The sequence below is a fragment of the Eulemur rufifrons genome, chromosome 28, assembly GCF_041146395.1.
Source record: "Eulemur rufifrons isolate Redbay chromosome 28, OSU_ERuf_1, whole genome shotgun sequence".
Classification (NCBI taxonomy): Eukaryota; Metazoa; Chordata; class Mammalia; order Primates; family Lemuridae; genus Eulemur; species Eulemur rufifrons.
In genome coordinates, this window is record NC_091010.1 from 51,115,332 (window position 1) to 51,135,336 (window position 20,005).

Genomic DNA, 20,005 nt, shown 5'->3' on the forward strand with positions numbered 1-20,005 from the left:
TCAGAAGGTCTGAACAAAAATCAATCCGCACAATTTATTTTTAACTTCTTTCTCCTTAGCCAGGATTGATTTTTGTCGTTGCAATCAATGGCACAGAGAATAGCTCCACGGCCCGAGCAGCTGTCTGGTCGGCCCCTCGTCTATCGAACAGATCATTAGAAGCTGATTATGAAAGTAATAGAATGAAGATGTTTAAAGGATGGGCCCGATTACCCCTGCTTTCCTGGTGAGGACTGCTTGTAGACTGGGGGCCAGTGTGAGCAGGAACCGAGGGGAACTGTCGGGAGGGCAAGGTGGCAGGGCACAGCGCCCGTCCCCAGCAGCAGAACCTGGTGTGGGGAAGTAGGGATAAAGGGAGCCGTTGGGGTCAGGTTCCTGTTTGCTGACCTGACTCCCTTCCTTCGTTTTTAGCTTTCTTTTTCTTCCTTCGACTATTCCATCTTTACTACACCAAACGCTATTAGATTTGGAACTGTAAGCAAAACATCTGTTACCAAAAAATAAAACTTGCAAGGATGATCTCCCTCTCTGCACTTTTTGGGCTTTAAAGTTGTCTGATTCTTTAATCTCCGTTGCCTCCTCCTCCTCCCTTGTTTTCTTCTAATCCATCTTGTGTCTGATGGGAACATGAAATTAGCCACTTCCCAACTCTCCCTCAAGCCTTGGAACCTCTCAAGGCCAGGCGAGATTGCTTCCATTTTCTTCTGTGAAAAATGTTTTTGGAAGAGACACGCGCTTTATAATAATGTACAGTGGTAATTCCACGGAAGGCAATTAGAAAGGAAAGTCTGCCGTACCCAAGGCCTTCTGTCCGATTCTCCAGGATAGACGCTTGCAGTTTTACTGCCTGCCCTAGGTAGTGATTGCTTCCAGCTTGCAGCGTGGAGAAGTAATCAAAGTGCTCTTAATATGACTGTGTTTATTATTTTATTGTGCTATGTAATTGCTGCTTAGGTGTTCTGTGTGTGGAGGGGAGGAAAGGGAGGGAAGGAATGGCTTTCTCACTTCCTCTGAAATATCTGAGACAAGTCCTTGTGAAACTGATTGAACATAACTGTTCTATATAAGAAACACTGTAGTTCTCACTATAGTTGTTTTAAAGTTTGTTATTAGCCTTCTGCCATGGGTTTTACTTCCTGGCTAATTTTCTTTATTATTGAATAATCTGTACTTGGAGAATTGATTACATATAATAGTAACAGCTCATACTAATTGAGTGGCTACCTGAGCCAGGCTTATGTATTGATGAATCTAGTTGTTCTGACACCCTATGGGGTAAGTGCTGCTCTAACTTCTATTTCAAATAAGAAGCTCAGAGAGGTTGAGGCATTTTCCCAAGGTCACGTAACCAGTGAACGGTGGAGTGGAGATTTTGGTGTAGACAGTTGGACACCAGAGCCTTCTTTCTCTACCACTACATGGTTCTGTTCCTTAGTAAGAAAGATTCCCCACAACCTATATTTTCTTATTTGCCTGAGGCAAATTGGGGCAGGGATTGAGTACAGGATAGTAATTTAGCATACATAGCTTTCACACAAATTAGGTGGTTAAAACATGTTTGTTGAATAATTGAATGACACAAAAGAAACTGACAGTGATATTGCAGTTGAAGATACTGCAGTTGAAGAAGATCTTCATGCTTAGGAAACTGAGACCCAGGAAGTGAAGGGGTGTGGAACACAGAGGATGTGGCACTTTTGCGTTCCTGCTTTGTATCAGCCACGTATTGAGCTTCATTTTGTGAGTGTGGCTGTTTTAAGATGAAATTGAGGTCCAGAAACACTTAAATGCTTTTCCTAAAGATAAATCATAGCTGATGGGGGGTGGTGGTTGGAATCTATGGCTAGGCTTGGTTCCAAGGGACCTTGTTCATTTCCAAAACAGAGAACTAAGTAAGTAACTTAATAAATACACAAAGATAAAATTCCTGATAACCTAGCTATAACTCTTGGGCATTTTCTTTATTTTTTTTTTTAATTAAAGAAAAATTTTGGGGATGGGGTCTCGCAGTGTTGCCCAGGCTGGAGTACAGTGGCTGTTAACAGGAATAATCATAGCTCACTGCAGCCTCCAACTCCTGGGCTCAAGGGATCCTCCTGCCTCAGCCTCCAGAGTAGCTGGGACTATAGCGGTCTCTCATTTTCTTGAAGCAAAACTTCATTTCTGATATGAACCACCTCTGCCAAGATAAACCAAAAGATAAAATTATAATAAGATTATTGAAGGATGTAGTATAGACTTTTTGTTAAAGCTGTCAAATAGAGATGAAGCAGAGTGTTTATGTCATGCAACATATTGCAAAAAATATTTAATGTGCTCTACATACACCCACTGTTTCTTTCCATTCCCCCAGAGTACCACCTGATAGCAACAACTAGTGACTTCCCTTCTTGGCTCTTCTGTCCTGCAACCCTTCCAGTGTTGCTGCTGATCTTTTTCCTCCTTCAAGATCCATTCTCATCTGATCCCTACTTTTTCCCTCTGTCTCCCCCTTTGTTATGCAAAACAGTTCTGCCAGGTCCTGGGTTCTCTGACGTACCATCCTCAAATCCATCATCCCGTTTAGTAAACAAAGTGGCCTTTAGTGTTGAGAACCCACTTTCCCCTAAGGCAGTGGGAGTATAATCACACCTGTTTACATATTGTATGTTATGTATTACACTGTGTGTGTACATGCATGCCTTTGCATGTGTGTATGCCTGTCACACTGGGAGGATGATCTAAGAAAGTGGCTGTGACTACAGTCTCTGGAGTCAGACAAACATGAGTTTAAATCTTGGCTCAGCCCTCTGCTGGCTATGTGACTTTGCCATCTGATGTCTCAGTTGTCTTGTCTGTAAAATGGAAATGAGTGTGGACTTCGCGGGGCCCAGCACAGATTTTATTGTAATTGTAGAAGGAACATGAGAATAAAGTGAGTAAACCATTGTGGTTCTGAGGAGGGGACTTTATAGGACCTGGCCTTCACTATGCCCGGAGTACCATGGCATCATCACTGGTCTGACGTGGTCATTGCACATCTTATGTGTTAGGCTTGCTTTCCTAAAGGATGGGGAACTCCATGAGGTCACAGCCCCATGGTCCTGACACAGCCTGGGCACAGAAATGCTGAATAAGTACTTGCTGATTGATAAATACAACACATGGTGAAACTGGGGCCAGAAAGCAAAACGAGATATTTAAACATGATTAATGTTCAAGGAATGATCGTAATTTGGCCAGATTTTTAATTAATATTTGCATTCAGCAATGAGTAGGGAAGAACATCTTGTAATTTGCTTCCCTGTTTCCCAAAGGGAAGTGAGCTCTCTGATAGCCCCTGATTTTCCATGTTGTGGTGTTGTCAACCACTCAAAGGAATATTTGATGTAAAATTACTATCCACCTGTAAAAATTCATGCCATTATCTCCCTTTTGTGTTTTACTGATTCAGACTCAAATTTTAAAAGCCTATCAAAGTGGAAAGGGCCTGAAGTTACAAGTCAGATGTTCTGAGGTTGACTTTGAGCCTCGCCTTTTTAACAAGGTGGCCTAAAGTGGCCTGCCTGAGCCTTGGGCCCCTCAATTCTAAAACGGGGATGTAATTAGACCTCACTTGCAGGGGTGTGCGCATATCAAATAAAATTGGTACAATAATGAAAGCTGATAGCATAGAGTACTTTACAGATATTAGTTGTTACGACCTGGGTGCTGGGTACTAAGATAGGATTAGAGATGAACAGGACATTATCTACCCTTGAAGATGTTACAGTTCAGCAAGAGACCCAAGGTGGACCCATTTCTCTACAATTCAGGATAGGAGCTGGTAAGTGCAACAGGAAAGCCACACACAAAAAGCCTGGGACTCAGAAGAAGAAAAGATGAATTCCAACTGGGAAGTTGGGGTTGGGAGAGGCTTAATTAACAGGGAGCTTGTGACACAAGCCACTGTGAAATTCATTGACGTTGGAGCCTTCTAGTGATGTGGGTCATGATGAGTCCCTCCAGATAACTTGTCCTAAATTAGCCATTCTGTAGAAAGGCGCTGGAGTGACACTTCAGGTTCACTCACGGCTGTGCAGTGTAGTGGACATTGTCAGGGTTTAGAGACACAAGTTCAAATTTGGGCTTTGCTACTTTGGAGCTGAGAGCCTTATGCATGTTAGCCGACTTCTCAGTAAAGTGGGGCTGCATAGGCCCTCCCCCCTGGGGTCATTGTGCCGAGAGCAGACAATGCACGTGCTGTGGTGAGCACGGAGCCTGGCCCCTCCGTGATGGTGCTGGTGCTGGCGGGGACAGGGGAGGCATGGCATGGGAGGCTGGGTGGGGCAGCTCCAGGAAGTAGCAGTTGGTGTTTCACAAATATCCATGGCTCTCTTGGGGAGGCGGGAGTGTTTTCTGAGAAACAGCTTGACAGATGGTTTAAATCCATGTTCTGCTGTCCCAAAACTCACTCATGAGCATGCAAAGCCCATGTTGGTGCAACCTTGCTGTCGTACCTAGCAGCCCACATGTATCTCCAAGCCTTCCGGAAATCCCATGTCCCAAAGAAGCATCCCTACTTCTCTAGAAAATTAATGATTTTGTTTGCTTTGCCCTTTCAGGATAGTTTAAGTATCTTGAACATATCAATAAAATTAATGATTCTCCAAGCAGCTGTATGCACCTGCTATTCATGCCATGTGGCTGAAGACACTTCTGTTCTATGGCTGTGCCCCTTCGTGTTCTGTGGCTCTTTCTCGCATTCCTTCTTGCCTCTGGCCCTTCACTCTGTGCATAGACACAGCCTCCCTGGCAAACTTCCGTGCACACATAACCAGTAGAATAGGCACATCTGGATCATCAGCTTGATCTATTGTCTCAGGCTTTCCTAACTCACTGCCCTTTCTCTGCCTTAGTAACATTTCCAATAGACAGTGAATGCCCCAAGAAGTTATTCGCCAGGGCTGATGAAGGTGGCAGTTGCTTTTTCGGTATTTTTGGTCAGTGAGTCCACAAGCAACTTCAATATGCACCTTCCCTTCAACACCCTCCCTACACACACATGTGTACACATGTAAATAGACAAAAAGCAATATTGGCTTCAGTGCCGACCATCTTATCCCAAATCTATTCTTGGTGAAGCTATATGGGGGGGCTATTATATTTGGGTACCAATAAAAGATTTTATGTGCAAATCTGTTTCAAAGGAGGCCCAGCCCTAGTGCAGTGTACCCATGTTAGGTAACAGATCCACTCTTTCTAGATACAGGCAGATAAAACTGCATATTACATCAATATCACAGAGCCTCCAGGACATAAAATGAGCAAACACCAGTTAGACAAACACTAAATTCAAACAGTCTAACAGAGGAGGTGACTTGCTGATAGGGTGCCATGTTGTTCCAAATGCTGTTCCACACTTTTTTTTTTTTTTTTTTTTTTTTGAGACAGAGTCTCGCTGTGTTCCCCGGGCTAGAGTGCCGTGGCGTCAGCCTAGCTCACAGCAACCTCAAACTCCCGGGCTCAAGCAATCCTTCTGCCTCAGCCTCCCGAGTAGCTGGGACTACAGGCATGTGCCACCATGCCCGGCTAATTTTTTTTTTCTATATATATAATTTTAGCTGTCCAGATCATTTCTTTCTATTTTTTGTAGAGATGGGGTCTCGCTCTTGCTCAGGCTGGTCTCGAACTCCTGAGCTCAAACGATCCGCCCACCTCGGCCTCCCAGAGTGCTAGGATTACAGGCGTGAGCCACCACGCCCGGCCTGTTCCACACTTTTGATTCAGACACACAGTGTGATACCTTAGGAAAGCAGTTTCGGAAAATGAGCGCAAGATGGCAGAGGCAACTTAATCTTCATGCAGAAGCTTCCAGGGCCATCCCGACACTTACAGCAACTTCCTGATGAAGCCTGTACACATTTAGTCTCTCATGGCCCAACAGTCAGAAGCCCATTTTTAAAAATATATTATATAGTCAATATTTATTGTAAGCTTGTTACATGCTAGGTAAGACTTTTTTTAATTTTTTTTTTTATTTCAGCATATTACAGGGGTACGAATGTTTAGGTTACATATATTACCTTTTCCCCACTCTTTGAGTCAGAGCTTTGAGTCATAGCTTCAAGCGTGTCCATCCCCCAGACGGTGTGCACCGCACCCATTAGGTGTGCATATACCCATCCCCTCCTCCGCCCTCCCATTTGCTCAACACCTGATGAATGTTATTACTATATGTGCACTTAGGTATTGATCAGTTAAAACCAATTTGATGCTGAGAACATGTGGTACTTGTTTTCCCATTCTTGTGATACCGTGGAGTTCTACTCACCCACAGAAAGCAATGGTGATCTAGCACCTCTTGTATTATCCTGGGTAGAACTGGAGCCCATTCTACTAAGTGAAGTATATCACAAGAATGGAAAAACAAGCACTGCATGTACTCACCGTTATTTTTATTTTGTCATTGTTCTTAAGAGAAATGTGATCTTTGAAGGAACTACATAGGTAGAGAGAGGGAAAGGCCTAAAAACGTCAAGATTTATTTTAAAAAAATCTAAATTGAATTAATGAGCAAAAAAATGGGAAAAGTTAATTGTTCATCATAACACCTTGGCTGTTCTTTTTATTTCTTTTTTTATTGTCAATTTTTTTTTATCTTTTTGTTATTGTAAGAACACTTAACATGAGATCTACTCTTTTAATAATTTTTTAGGTGTACAATATAGCATTGTTAACTGTGGGCTTCAGCGTTCTGTAACGTCATCTTTACAGAGTCAGTGTGACAGGTGAGCGTACACGTGCACTGTAACTGGCACAAGGTATGGGCACTCTGTGACGTTTTAATCTCTGCCGTGCGTCATGTGCAAAGCCCTGCGCTCTGCAGCTGGTGCTCTGGCTTGTTTCAGACATTGTCCCTGATGACAGTCAAGTTATAAGTACATTTTTTTTCACATTCTATGGGTTTACTTTTTTTGTTGTTGTTCTTTTTATTTCTTTAAAAAGGAAAAAACAATGCAGGGACTACGTGAAAAGTAACTAAGGTGTGCCTTTAAAGGTGGTCATTTCTCTTGGTATAGAGATTATTAACGTGATATTGGACCTGGCATGATCTGCTAACTGGAAGAGCTTCTGCATGCTGTTTTCTATGAAGGCAACAGCTCTGGTGTAAGCTGAATTATGATCCCTCTTATTCACAAATTCCAACAGCAAAACCACTCACTCCTATGCAACAATAGAACATTGATTTCTCGGAACTGAGAAATTGATAGGAACCCTCACATCGAAAGATCTGCCTTGTTGGTGGGGCTCTTACATGGGAATTTGAAGTTGAATGACATGGGACTCATTTATTTCCACACAGAGGTTTGGGAACTGCACATAACCTAAGAGATTGGCATGAGCTTTAAAAGTCAGATGAACTTGGGCTCAAATTCCATCCCCACCATTTACTTGCTTTGTTTCTTTGAGTGTGTTGTACAACTTCCCCGTGCCTCAATGTCCACACCTGGACATAAAATAAAAGGCTAGTGTGTACAGAGGCACACTTGGCATATAATAACTGCTCAGAAATGTTAACCAGTGATTAGTATTTTTACCATGTATAGTATTGGTAATGATATTAACACTAACAATAGTAATAGTTGTTATTGTGGATATTAAATAATAAGAAAGCAAAGCACCCTACATAGAGCAGGTATTTAAAAATATTAGTTTCTGACTCTTTTCTCAGATTACCTATATCTACTGATAAACTCTAGAGAAATTATAAGTTTTTGCCTATCTATGGTAGAAATAAGCTCAACTTGTAAATCCCCAGAGGTTGCTAGGAAATGACTCAGGGCCCTTTGGTTCCATTTTGGGGGGGCACATTTCACTCTTTCCTCTGGGGCAAGCCATCATCCAGAAACAGGGATAAATGAAAAAATAAAGGATATGTCAGGTTAGGCTTGGTCACGGCAAGAGTGGGAATAAGTCAGAAAAGACAGATGTGTTTAATGGCCAATGCATTTGTCCAAAGGAATCATTTTCACTGGCCAGGAGCCCAATTAAACCTGTAAAATGGAAACCCAGAAAATCAGATTAACGAGCCAGTCATTAGTAAGGAAAAGACCCAGCTAATTCTGTGTTTAGCATGACGAATGGACCCAGAGCAAATAATTGGATGACATTCATCAAATGTAAAATAAAAGGTGTCACCGAAAGGGAAAGTGGTAATAATCTCTGGGATTTACAATGCCAGAAAATTTGCTTATGAGGAAGAGAAAAGTTCATCAAAATAGATTAATAGTCGCTAAACTTTATTCCTTTCTTGTGTGCCAGAGAGCTGCACAATCATGGCAAGACAGTAAATGCATCAGCCTGGTATCACCCTAACATTGTAAGGACTCTGCTTCTGAGGGGGTGTGCTAGAGATTCTATAGGGAAGAAGTTTCTTTGACCATCCAGGAACTGGGCAGGAATGGAGATTTCTTCACCCCACACCCATGGTTTAGTCCCTAGCCAACAGAGGAAACCAAACTCAATGTCTCCCTGGTTGAGCAGATTAATCCCAACAATATATCATTCAGTAAGTCAGTATGGACCCCTGCTCTGCCCTGACTCTGTGCTCATTCTTGGCTAAGAATTCAGGCATAGGCTGGAGTTGGAGAGCCCAGGTTCATACTCTTGGTGTGAAGGTGAAAAGTTGTGTGATATTGGGCAAATTAGTTGATATTTCTCAGCTTCAGTTTTCTGACTTGTAGTGAAATATCCATTGCATGGTAGTTATTATTAATACTCTTATTGTTATGACCTCATCTCTTCTCTTCTAAGAAGATATCATTTTAAAAATTCAACATGAATGTTGTAACAGATTTTCTGTGGATGCAAAGAAACATAACCATATACATACATGCCAATTACAAAAATCTTTAATTTTTTAAAAACATGTAGGAATCAAGGAAATACACTGTGTTGTTACAGTGAGATGAGAAATATGCACAGAGGACTCTTCTTAGTCACAGGAGGAGGAACACAGGTTTAGAGGCAAACTTTCTGAGGTTCAAATTTGTCCTATCTTGGTCAAGTCACTCAGAATCTTACAGCCTCTGTGGGCGTGTCATGAAGATTAAACTAGATAATTTTATAAGGGCTATGTGTAGTTCTGGAGCATGGTAAATGAGCTCATTTAAGGACAGTTTTATCATTATTTTTTTATGTGTCCACTAATCATCTACCAGAAGAACAGCTATCTCAGTCCCTTTCTGCTGCTATAACAAAATACCTTAGACTAGATAAATTATTTTGCATAATTCTAGAGACTGGGAAGTCCAAGATCAAGTCCAGCAGGTTCAGTGTCTGGTAAGGACCTGGTCTCTGTTTCTAAAATAGTTCCTTGAACACTGGGTCCTCACATGGCAGAAGGGATAAAAGTGGAAAAAGGGAGCCTAACTGGTTTCCTCCAGCCCTTTTATAAAGCACTGATCCATTCATGGGGGCATAACCCTCATGGCCTCATCACCTCCTCAAGGGACCCACCTCTTAATATTGGTGCATTGAACATTAGATTTCAACACGAATTTTGAGGGGACACAAACATTCAAACCATAGAATAAACATTGTCTAGGAATTAAGGAGGTGACAACCTTGTAATAAGACATGGAAGAATAATTATAGGAATGTGTGTGCCACAAGAGTAAATGTTGAGGGTGCTATAGAAATGAAAAGTATGAAGTTCCAGAGTTGAGAGATGGGAGAAATTGTTACCTCCCAAACAGAGGTGTTCATTCACTTGGTGGGCATCAGGCCAATAGCCACAGCCAAGGGATTATAGCGAGGGGGTTTGATTACTCAGCACAAGTAGGAAGCACACTGGGGATAGTTCTCAAAGCAGTGTGTCCCTGAACAAGGGGGTTGGGCTGGTTTTATAGTCAGAGGGTAAAGAGGTGTGATCTGATAGAATCTTACAATGGAGAGACGCCAGGGCTCAATCTGATTAGGTCATGGATCCTGCCAGGCAGTGTCCACTTCTTAATTCAGTCCCCACTCCTCAGTCCAAGCACTTAGGTTCCGCCCATGACAGCATGTTTGGTTCATCTGGGCATGCACAGGTTTCATGACCTTCAACCTGGGGGTCCGTGGCAAGTGAAAAACAAGTCACAACTTTTATGTTACCGAAAAGTTGAGCTGGATGTGATTGCAAAATTGCAATGAATTGTTAGCAACCAAAAGCCCTATCATGATATCACAGGAATTACACAGAGGTTTAAAGCACCAACTGGATTTTGACAAGTACAGAGAAGGACACAGTCAGTACAGAGGAAGATTGGCAGGAGCAAGCTTGATATCTCTGGGGGATATGGTGTTATCAGAGGAGGTACTTGGAGAACCCCTGGGCTCCTTGGTCTTCATGTGGCCCCTTCATATTTCAGACCGTTCCACAGTGCATTTCAAGTATAATTTCTATCTTCATTATTTGCTCAAGTACGAACTCTTTCAGGTTGTGTGTGTGAGCATGTGAGAGAGAGAGAGAGAGAGAGAGAGAGAGAGTATCTTTGGTTGCACAGGTATCTACTAGACATGGGGACATGGGTGGGTGACTTCCCAAGGCTGTGAGGCCAATCACCCCATCAGAGGGACCACTCTATTTTCCTTTGGTCATTGATGATTTGGAAATCCCAGTGGGCCCAGCCTTTCCATATGGTGCTGATAGGAGGCCTGGTGATGCCACCATCTTGTTCCTTGTAGAAGCGGCTCAGTCTTCCAGGAGGAAGCTTCTCTTAATCCATGGGCTCTGGCTGGCACTCAGAGATGGGACTTGTCAGACACTAGTCTAGTATCCCAAGGGCATATTTGGTGAGGTTCAGGGTGACCTGTAAAGAGATGGTTTTTAAGCATATGATAGGTTACTGGAGGGTGTATTTTGGGGTTCAAAAACTTTATCATTAGGGTATGGGGCCTCCTTTGGGGGTGATGAAAATGTTTTAGAACTAAGTGGAGGGAATGGCTGGACCACACTGTGAATATACTAAATGCCACTGAATCATTACTTAAAATGGTTTAGGTTGGGTTATGTGAATTTCACCTCAATTAAAAAAAACAACTTTATCATTGTAAACACAGAATTTAGGAAAGTAGCTATGTGTGGGAAGGAGGTCAGGACAGGTGAGGAGCACAGAGCTGTATGTGGATGGTTGTTAAAGGTCTAGTTCTATGATGTTCAATGTGTCGTCCCCAGACTATCAACATCAGCATCACCTGGAAACTTATTAGAAAAGAAAATTCTTGATCCCCCACCAGGATCTATTGAATCAGAGACTCTGTAGATGGGCCCCAGCAGTCTGAGTTTTAAACTTTCCAGGTGATTCTGAGGCATGCTAATGTGTAAAAACTATTGATCTAGTTCTTGGGTTGTCAGGTACATTTACATGTGTTGATTTTACAATTAAATATAAAACCAAATTGAATAAATAAATAGAACCATGCAAAGACTGATGGCGACTGCTGTGTCCAGATCCAAGGATGATATTTTAATCTGGTCCTACGCACTTGAGACTTATTATAAAAAGGGGGAAAAAAAAAAAAAACAACCAACTTCTCAGCAACCCATTGATCTTAATATATAACACCCACCCTAAGCCAACACAGAACAATATAGATTCAGAACATATGTCTTTACAAAATAAAAACTTTAAAATGTCATGAGATACAAGAGAAGAATGATTGTAATGAGAAATAGATGTTTCTCCCTGAACATCAGGGAGAAAAACCAATCTCTGCTCTTGGTTCACAGTTTAAGCCTTTGCACGAAGTTTTTTCCAAGGTTTTGCCTTCGTGCTGACTCTGACATCTGCTCCACCTGGCAGCTTGTGGTGCCTGCTTTGTGGGCTTCCAATCTGTGCAGAGCATGCGGGAGCCATGGGAGATGTGGTCTCTCAGAGTGAGGAGAGATGAGCAGCTTCAATAGAGATGTTACACCCTTCTGCTCCCAGCAGGCACTGTGGATGGGTGCCAGGTTTGGACCAGAGTGGGAGGACTGGCCTGTCTCCAGCATGTGCTTGGACCTTAGTGAGAACGGAGCATGTGCCTCGAGTAATTGCCTCCTCAGAACAGCAGCCTGGTTGCTATTGTTTTCCTGCTATTTTCTCTGAACAGGCCATGTTATCTTCTCCTGTGAATATTAATTTCCCCTGAGTTGGGATAATTGGTCTAAGAGCGGCCATCTGCAGAGCTCTGCCATGTTGGCAGGACTTTTCAGCAAGCCCAGGCCAGAGGACTGTTTCTTGGAGTGGTTTCTACTTTCCTCTAACTAAGAATCCATCCTTTCCGAAGTGAGGTTACGGCGCTTGTCCCCAAACCTAGCCATGACATAAGAGAGCTGGGACTCAAACCTAAGATTTCTAAATTTCATATCTGGAGTCTTCCTTATGAACTTTGATGTCTTTAGGTAACTTGCATATTGAAAGAATCAATAAATATCTGCTCAATGCATGGATTTGTAAATATGAAGGAAAGAAATTCATGTTTAGATCAGAAGTGATACTAAATTTCAAAGTACTGAGGGCTTTGAGAAATGGTAATTACTCAAATCTAGAAAAATTACCTTTGACAACTGTGTTATGGTTGGAATGGATTATATAAACTGTTAAAGAAAAAAGCTAGGATAAATAAATCATGGGTATAGCTCATGTTGATAACTTTTCTATTTTTAGTCGAAAATATTTATTAGTTGTATACCCTATGCAGAGCATGGTGACCAGATACAGAGTCATTGCCTGCCCTTGTGGAGAATGTCAGCCCATGGGGAGGATTGGTGTAATTGGCCACTTATTGTCTAAGTACCATGACATGGAGTAACTCAGGGTGCCAGGGGATTAGAGACTCAAAACCAGCAAAGGATATTTTCTGAAAGGTAATTAGAAACTGGTTGTGGTTGATGATGGAAAGGCTAATACTTTCCAACTTGTACCATAATCTGTGGCCCCATCTGACCTCTTTGTATTTCCCCCACCATCTAGGTAACAACAGGTGGAAGAGCCAGCTACTACGTGTCTTATCGAAGAGAGGCCTTTGCTCAGATAAAGCTGCCCAAGTACTCGTTGCCGAAGGTACCGCATGCACCACCAGCTGTCCTGGGTCCTCCCAGACAAAGGGAGGGTTGGAGAGGCTGCCTCGTGGGCTGCTGGGAGGTTTGATCCCTGGCTGGGAGGACTGCTGGCATTTGGCCTGACTTACCACTGAGCAGTTTGGCTTCTGCTGTCGCTGAACCTGGTTCTGCATTACCCTCTCAGCGGGGTACTAGGCAAGATCTTTTGTTTCCTGTGACTCAGACATCTGGTGTAACCTTAGGTCATTTCCCATGGGCAGTAGTGAAAGCAGCATTAGTTTTGGAGTCTCTTCTGAGGGCTCCTCCCTTTTGCAAAGGCCTTATTGCCAAATATAAGGCCAAGCTCAGGCAGAAGCACAGATGCTATGTGAGTGTGTGCATAAAAGTACAAAGATAAGTCTGGTGGCTTTCTTGAGTCTCTGTTCATTTTAAGGCCAAATTTAAATGTACTGCCCATGTTTCCACTCCTTCCTGCCACCATGAGTAATTAAAAATGGGTAATTTAATGGAATGTTAATATCAAATAATGGCATTTTAACTCTCCTATTGGAAAATCATAAAACTTATTATGTAGACCCTATTGCCTGTGAACAATGGCTTCTAAGGGGAGATGGACCTTAGAACCTCAGTGTGAACATGGACAGGATATAATTGCATCACTTAATGAGGCTACAGAGAAGCCAAGTCTCAGATTGGACACATATCAAGTGTAATGTTGCAAACACTTGGGTCTCTAAGCCAGTGCTAAGAAACATATTTTGAAAGGCTAAATGAGTACAGAGGTGGGAGGAATTATGACATGATAAAACAGATAATTTTCTACCCTGAAATTGTTTTTACTCTTTCAGTTGTTTATGTGTGCGTGTGTTCATTAATTCATTCATTTCTTCTTTTATGCATCCATTGCACTGTTCTTTCTTCCATTTAAATGTTTACTCTGTGCCATGGACTGAGCTAAACTCTATGTATAGAGGAGTGAATAACACACAAGTGGTCCCTGCATTCATGGACCTCATATTCTGCTAGAAATGCTAAACAAGGAACTAGGTGTGGGAGTGTTACAGAAGTTCAAGGGTCATATTGTCATAAAAAGTGGAGTTAGTCAAATGTGGGTAGATGGGCAGTAAGGGTAGTTTCCTAGAGAAAATGATGTTCAGGCTGATACAAGAAGAATAAAAACTTAACCCTGCAAACGAGGGTGGGGGGAAGCTGATAGAAAATGCAGACACAGACCCCGTTTTAAGAGCGAGCACGGTTCATTCAACAGACTGAAAAGCCGTCTTGACATCTTGAGAGACCGGGCTGCAGAGAGAGAGGTAGAAAGGCTGATGAGGAGGGCAGAGACCATATTAAGTAGCTTCAGAAGCCCTGGGAACCAATTTCTCATTTTCTCTACGCTCTCAGTGATTGGCATTTGTGGGGCTGTTGTGTGGTACTGTGGTTGCAGGATGTACTCATCAGATATTCTAAACCCAAGGAGGAAAGAACACTCTCAGCTTGGAGAAGATTAGAAAGGGAAATTCATAATTACGATTTTTCTAAAGAAGAATGCCCCCTTACAGGAAACTGAAGATCTCCACGTCTTCTAAGTCCAGGAAATGAGTTTAGGGAACTTTCTCTCCAGTGGAAGGGTTATTTTGTCTCTGTATGTGCATATTTTATGTATTTTTAACCTTCTCAGGAAAACAGTTTGCTCCCCTGGATAGGGCGGCTGCAGGTGGGGACAGCTGAGGCCCTGAATTGGTCACAACCCTAGAACACTCCGTGAATGATTAGCAACCCCATGGCAGTTTATTGTGGTGGAGTACCATCCGTGCAGCCCCTTTTTATAGAACTCCATCCAGAGCAGCTTCTCATTAATATGAGGGCTGCTGTGAAAATAGCTGGATGGTTATCGATCCCCTTTATTAGCTGCTGTTGACCCAGGTTTTCCTAGTCAAGGCTGAGGAGGTGGGGACAGAGGGAGTGGAGGGAGATTGATTCTCTCCATTGTTTAAAAATGGAAATGGCTTTTAAGCAAGTTGTTGCTGTTCCATGAGGTGCTGTGGCTGCTTTTAGGCTGCCTGCTTAAAAACAAAAGCCTGGAAAAGCTGCCTGTCATCATTGCCCTCGCACCTCTGTTCCCAGCATATCTGTTCAGAATATGCTCTCCTGGGGCACTCCATGTCTTTGGAGTGTTTTGCAGAGAATGAAATGAGTGCCATTAATAATGAGCAGAATTATTAGGAGTAGCAGCCTGTGCTGAGCCCTCCATAACTCAGTCCCTGGGCATCGGGGTGGCATTCTTAGTCCAATAGGCATGAAAAGCTCAAACAGCAGAGGGCATGGAGCCAGACGAGAGAGAGCAGGTTGCCTACAGAAAAGATAAGTGATCCGAGCAGAAACCCTGAGCTTTCATTCCAGCTTTGCCACCTACTTATCCATGAGCCCAGGTCTTCCCATCTGTGAAATGGGGATAATAATAATACTATTCGGCAAAGTCATAAGGATTCAACGAATGGCTCACTGCTGGTCAAGTGTAAAGTGCTCAACAAATCTAAAAATTTTGATCCAGGGGAGAATGATACTGAGGCTCTTAACCTGCCAGGCATGAAGATCAGTGTTCACGATGGTATCCCATCCCCACCTCACCTTTGGACTCAATATTGCCTAAGACCCTCACTTTACCACTGAGTCCGATATACCTCTTTTGTCTCTTAGATTCTGGATTTATTCTTAACTTACTACTGTAATAAATCAGTCCTACAAGAGAAATATTTTTGTTTGTTTCTGTGTGAGATTCAGATTGGTAGTGACAATGTTGATCTTTGTCTGAGCCCTGTGTACCTGGAAAACAGGCAGGGTTAAGAAATTTCCTGCCCTTCTGTGTTTGGGAAATGGCTCACTGCAAACCTCTCTCCCAACGTGACTTGATAAGTCTCAGACGTCCACCTTGTTTACCTGTAACAAGACCAGATTTCCATTCTTTTTCTCATAAATGATTAGCTGAACTGTTGTTCTACTGACCGATCTGGACAAAATACCTGTTAATTTGAATTGACCAAACTTAAAGCCACCTTTTCTCCTTTCCCAAGCCTCTGAACTTTGACCCACTCTTAAGCTTATGTGAGCTTTGAGAGCTTAAGCAAACACTGCAATGGGGAACCCCTCTGAGAATCAGCTGACCCCAAAGAAAATAATTTCCTGCTCAATATCTCGATCATGCCACCTGCTCAACCTACTCCCCACACCTGATTCTTTCTAGCCTTGTTTTACTTTTCCCTATAGACGTAATTTTTTTTCTGCCTTCGCTCTGAAATGCTTGCAGATATTATGGTCAGAGTGTTCTCCTTGCAATAGTGTTTTCAAATGACATCTCTCCTCTGCCTACATCTGAGTTCATTTTTTTTATTTGACAGTAGAATATGGTTAATCCCATTTTGAATAAAAAAAGAGAGAAGAGGGGAAATATGTCCTAGAAAATTCATTATAATGATAATGACAATGATATTAACCTTTTGTTTCCATAGTTTTTACATTTCCCCAGTTACAGATTTATTCTTCTCTGCTGTGTCACAGTCACACTTCTTAAAGAGTTTTCTGAAATTCTAATGTCTTTTCTCACTTCCTATTCACTCGTCAACCCACTGCTAGTTGTCTTCTTGCCTTGAATCCATCTGTCCACTCTAGCTATTGTTACAGTGACCACCTACATGCCAAATTCAATAGACGTCTCTACATTTTTTTTTTTACCACTTTGATGCAGGCGAAAAAAAAAATCCATGCTTGAAACTCTTCTGTTTGACAGTATTTTATTCTGATTTCCTCTTCTCGATCCTCTTCCTCTTGCTACTCTTCAAACAGTGTTACTAAGTTCTTCTTGCATTCTGCATGGTCACCATTTTTAGTTCCTTGAGTGTAGCATTTAGTCAAGTTCAAGAAAGGCTGCAAGCATATGTGAAGTCTCTACCACGGGGGCATCTTCTTGAGGGTAGTTTCTGCACTTTCTTTCTCTATATATTGTGGTATTTGGCACATCACAAATGCTTAATAATATAGGTGCTTATATAATGAATAAGGTTACATTAGGCCCAAATTATAAGAAAATGCATCAATAACTGTGAAATATTTTCACCATTGTTCACTGAGAAAGTCAAAGGTTTGGATTTTCAAAAAGCAATTGTGATTCTCCGAAATTATTATCTTGGCAGGGCAAAGGGGTAATCTTATTTATAATTTTTTTTTCCAAATAAAAACATGTATGTGGTTTTGGTCTGACACTCTTCAAATTCCAATTATAGTAAAATCACAATCTGAATTTACACATGTTGTATTTTCCTTCTTTTGATTTCTCTCTTCATCAACAAATTTCTCCCTGCATGTTTAGAGGACCAGCAAGTAAGGAAGTGACACATGCTTTGGAGTCAGAGTGAAGTAGCCAGATTCAAGAAATAAGCTTCATTATCAGCCAGGTCCCTATTCAACCAATTTTAACTAATACTGCTTTTCTTTGTTCTTGAAGACTTAATTTTCTGGTTATTATTGGTTGACCCCTCTTCCACCATAAGACCTATTTGGAGAGAGGTCACATAGTTCAGCATGTTTCAAAGAGTGACCCCCCAGATGTAGATGGACCAGAGTCATGTGGAGGGCTTGTCCAGACAGTAAAATCTAAGACTCTGCACCAAACATGCTGAGTCATTATCTCAGGCAGTCAGGACCACGGAGTCTGTATGCTAGTCAGACCTCCAGGTCATTTTGGTGCACACCAAAGTTATAGCCCCACTGACATAGTGTTTTAAATGTTGGCTTCTTGATTAAGATTTGCTTTAAAGTAAGATTAAGTCTCAGATTTAAATCTTAGCAATGCCATTTATTAGCAGAGTGACTTTGGCCAATTAAGGACTTCTCAAGCAGACATCCATATCCTAGATACTAGAGAGCATCTCTTGCTCCAGAGCCTGGAGTACCTGTTCACCAGGTGACACAGCCCCAGGACAGCATTAACCTCACCTGTACTCACAGCAAACCTGGCTGTCTCTAATCCTGACCATGCCCCAGTGTTTTAAGTTGTTTTTCCCCTCACCTCTTTTACATTAGTTTAGTCTAAAACAACTTAGCTCATTCATTTTTATGACCAAAACATCTGGGGAAAACCCGGCATTTCTATTGCATTTTTAACAGGGTAAGTGAATTTAATTCGTATTTCCTACAGCTGCTATTTCCCCTCCTACTGGGTTCTTGGGCATTCATTCCACACCAACACAATGTGATTTCTTCACATGGTTTTTAAGAGTGAGCTTTCTTTCAGTTTTGAAGCAGCTCAGCAGGAACCTGTAATTCTACAAGGTGTGTAAGCACAAACGAGCAAGTGAGGTCTTAGTCAAGGTGACCTAGAGAGTTCAAGGCCAGAGGCTGATATTTGACAAAGAATCCTCAATAAAAAGACTCAGAACTTGCTTTCCTACTTCTCCCACCTCCAGGTTGTCCAAATCAAATGTGCTTGCTCCTTTTTAAGTCATCTTGGAGGAGCTCTCCGTGGTCCTGACATTATAGACATTGCTGTCTCTTTTTACTTGAAATGGTTTCTGGGAAAGGTTGATCAAATAAAGGCTGGACCCCTCTTGATTATTAACTTACTGTCAGCTCCAATTGCTCATGGTCCTATAGCAAGTGCTGTACACCATGGTGACAAGGGTGTCTTTCCTTTGCTATCTATTACTGTTTGGCATATATGGCAGTACCTTCATGCGTTTTTAAACTGTCCCATTTTTGGCAAATGTTTATCCATGTCCGCATGTTCTCCTGACAGTGTAAGTTCCCAGCGTAAGGGCTTAAATGTATGGTAATCTTTGTACAGTGTCTGGCCACATAGTTTTGTAAATTATTTTTAATTGTGAACTACTAGATTTCATTTTAGAAATGATGCAACCCAGGATTAAAACTAAAATGACTTCAGGAACCAGGAATTTAACCTCAGAATGTAAGTGGTAGATCATAAGAACACATGGATATGAAGGGCGGAGACCCTAATAGGGTGCTGACTCCACCTAAAAGACCAGAGATTCAAATTTTCCATATGGGATATGGTCAAACTAAATATTTATGGTCTGTATTTACTTCATGAGTCATTAGTTTGAAATCCCTAGTTTAGAGGCTATATATCCAAATGGGTAGAAGCTAACCATTCAGTTAGCATTAGACCACAGAGGTTCAAAACTTGGTTCTGCCATTTACTATATGATCTGAAACAAATCAGTAAACTTTTGTGCACCTTAGTTTACTCTTCAGCAAAGTGGAAATAATAATATCACCTCCATCACAGAATCATATTGATTTTTCATTGAGACAATACATTTAGGTGACTTAGAATAATGTCTAAATATTAGGTACTTTTCTTGGTAGTACAACCTTTTCACAATAGTGAAAATTTAGGTGAGAAAATTGAAGTTCAGGGAGATTGACACATTCACCATGATGCAGCTGACTTATAGCAGTGCTTACATTGTGATTCATAACAGTAAATTCCAGGTTGAGTATTCTTTCCTCCATATCATTGATTTTCAAATATAATTTTATTTTATGAGCAGCAGAATCTCCCTTACCAAGTATTCCTAAAATATTACACAGAACTCTGGTTACAACAAGTTCAAGTTACGTTACTGTGATTAAAACAGGATTGGAAGTACAGAGCCCCAACCATTGGCTATGCCTCCATGGCACCCTTCTTGCAATCCTCATGACTCTGAAGGCTCTAAAAATGTATAAACCATTACATCATAAAACTTAAAAACATAAATGAAGATCTGAAGACAGGATAGGCCCTGTCTTCTTTGCATGTGTGAGCTTCCTCTTGCAAGGCTGTCTGCCTCTGTTGGTATAACACTAACTTTCAGATATAAAAATAAAAAATGAAAGTGGATGAGTCCTTGGAAGTCATGGAAAACAATATCAACCAAAGCCACTTATACGTATCTT

At 41.7% G+C, this 20,005-nt stretch overlaps 1 protein-coding gene across 1 annotated transcript in view; it reads left to right on the top strand.

Moving 5' to 3' along the window:
• SORCS3 (sortilin related VPS10 domain containing receptor 3) overlaps positions 1 to 20,005 on the top strand; it is a 561,026-nt gene that overhangs the window by 438,748 nt on the left and 102,273 nt on the right. The window contains exon 8 of the mRNA XM_069459773.1: positions 12,960 to 13,049. Coding sequence (XP_069315874.1) covers positions 12,960 to 13,049 — 90 coding nt within the window. The remainder of the gene's footprint in view (positions 1 to 12,959; positions 13,050 to 20,005) is intronic.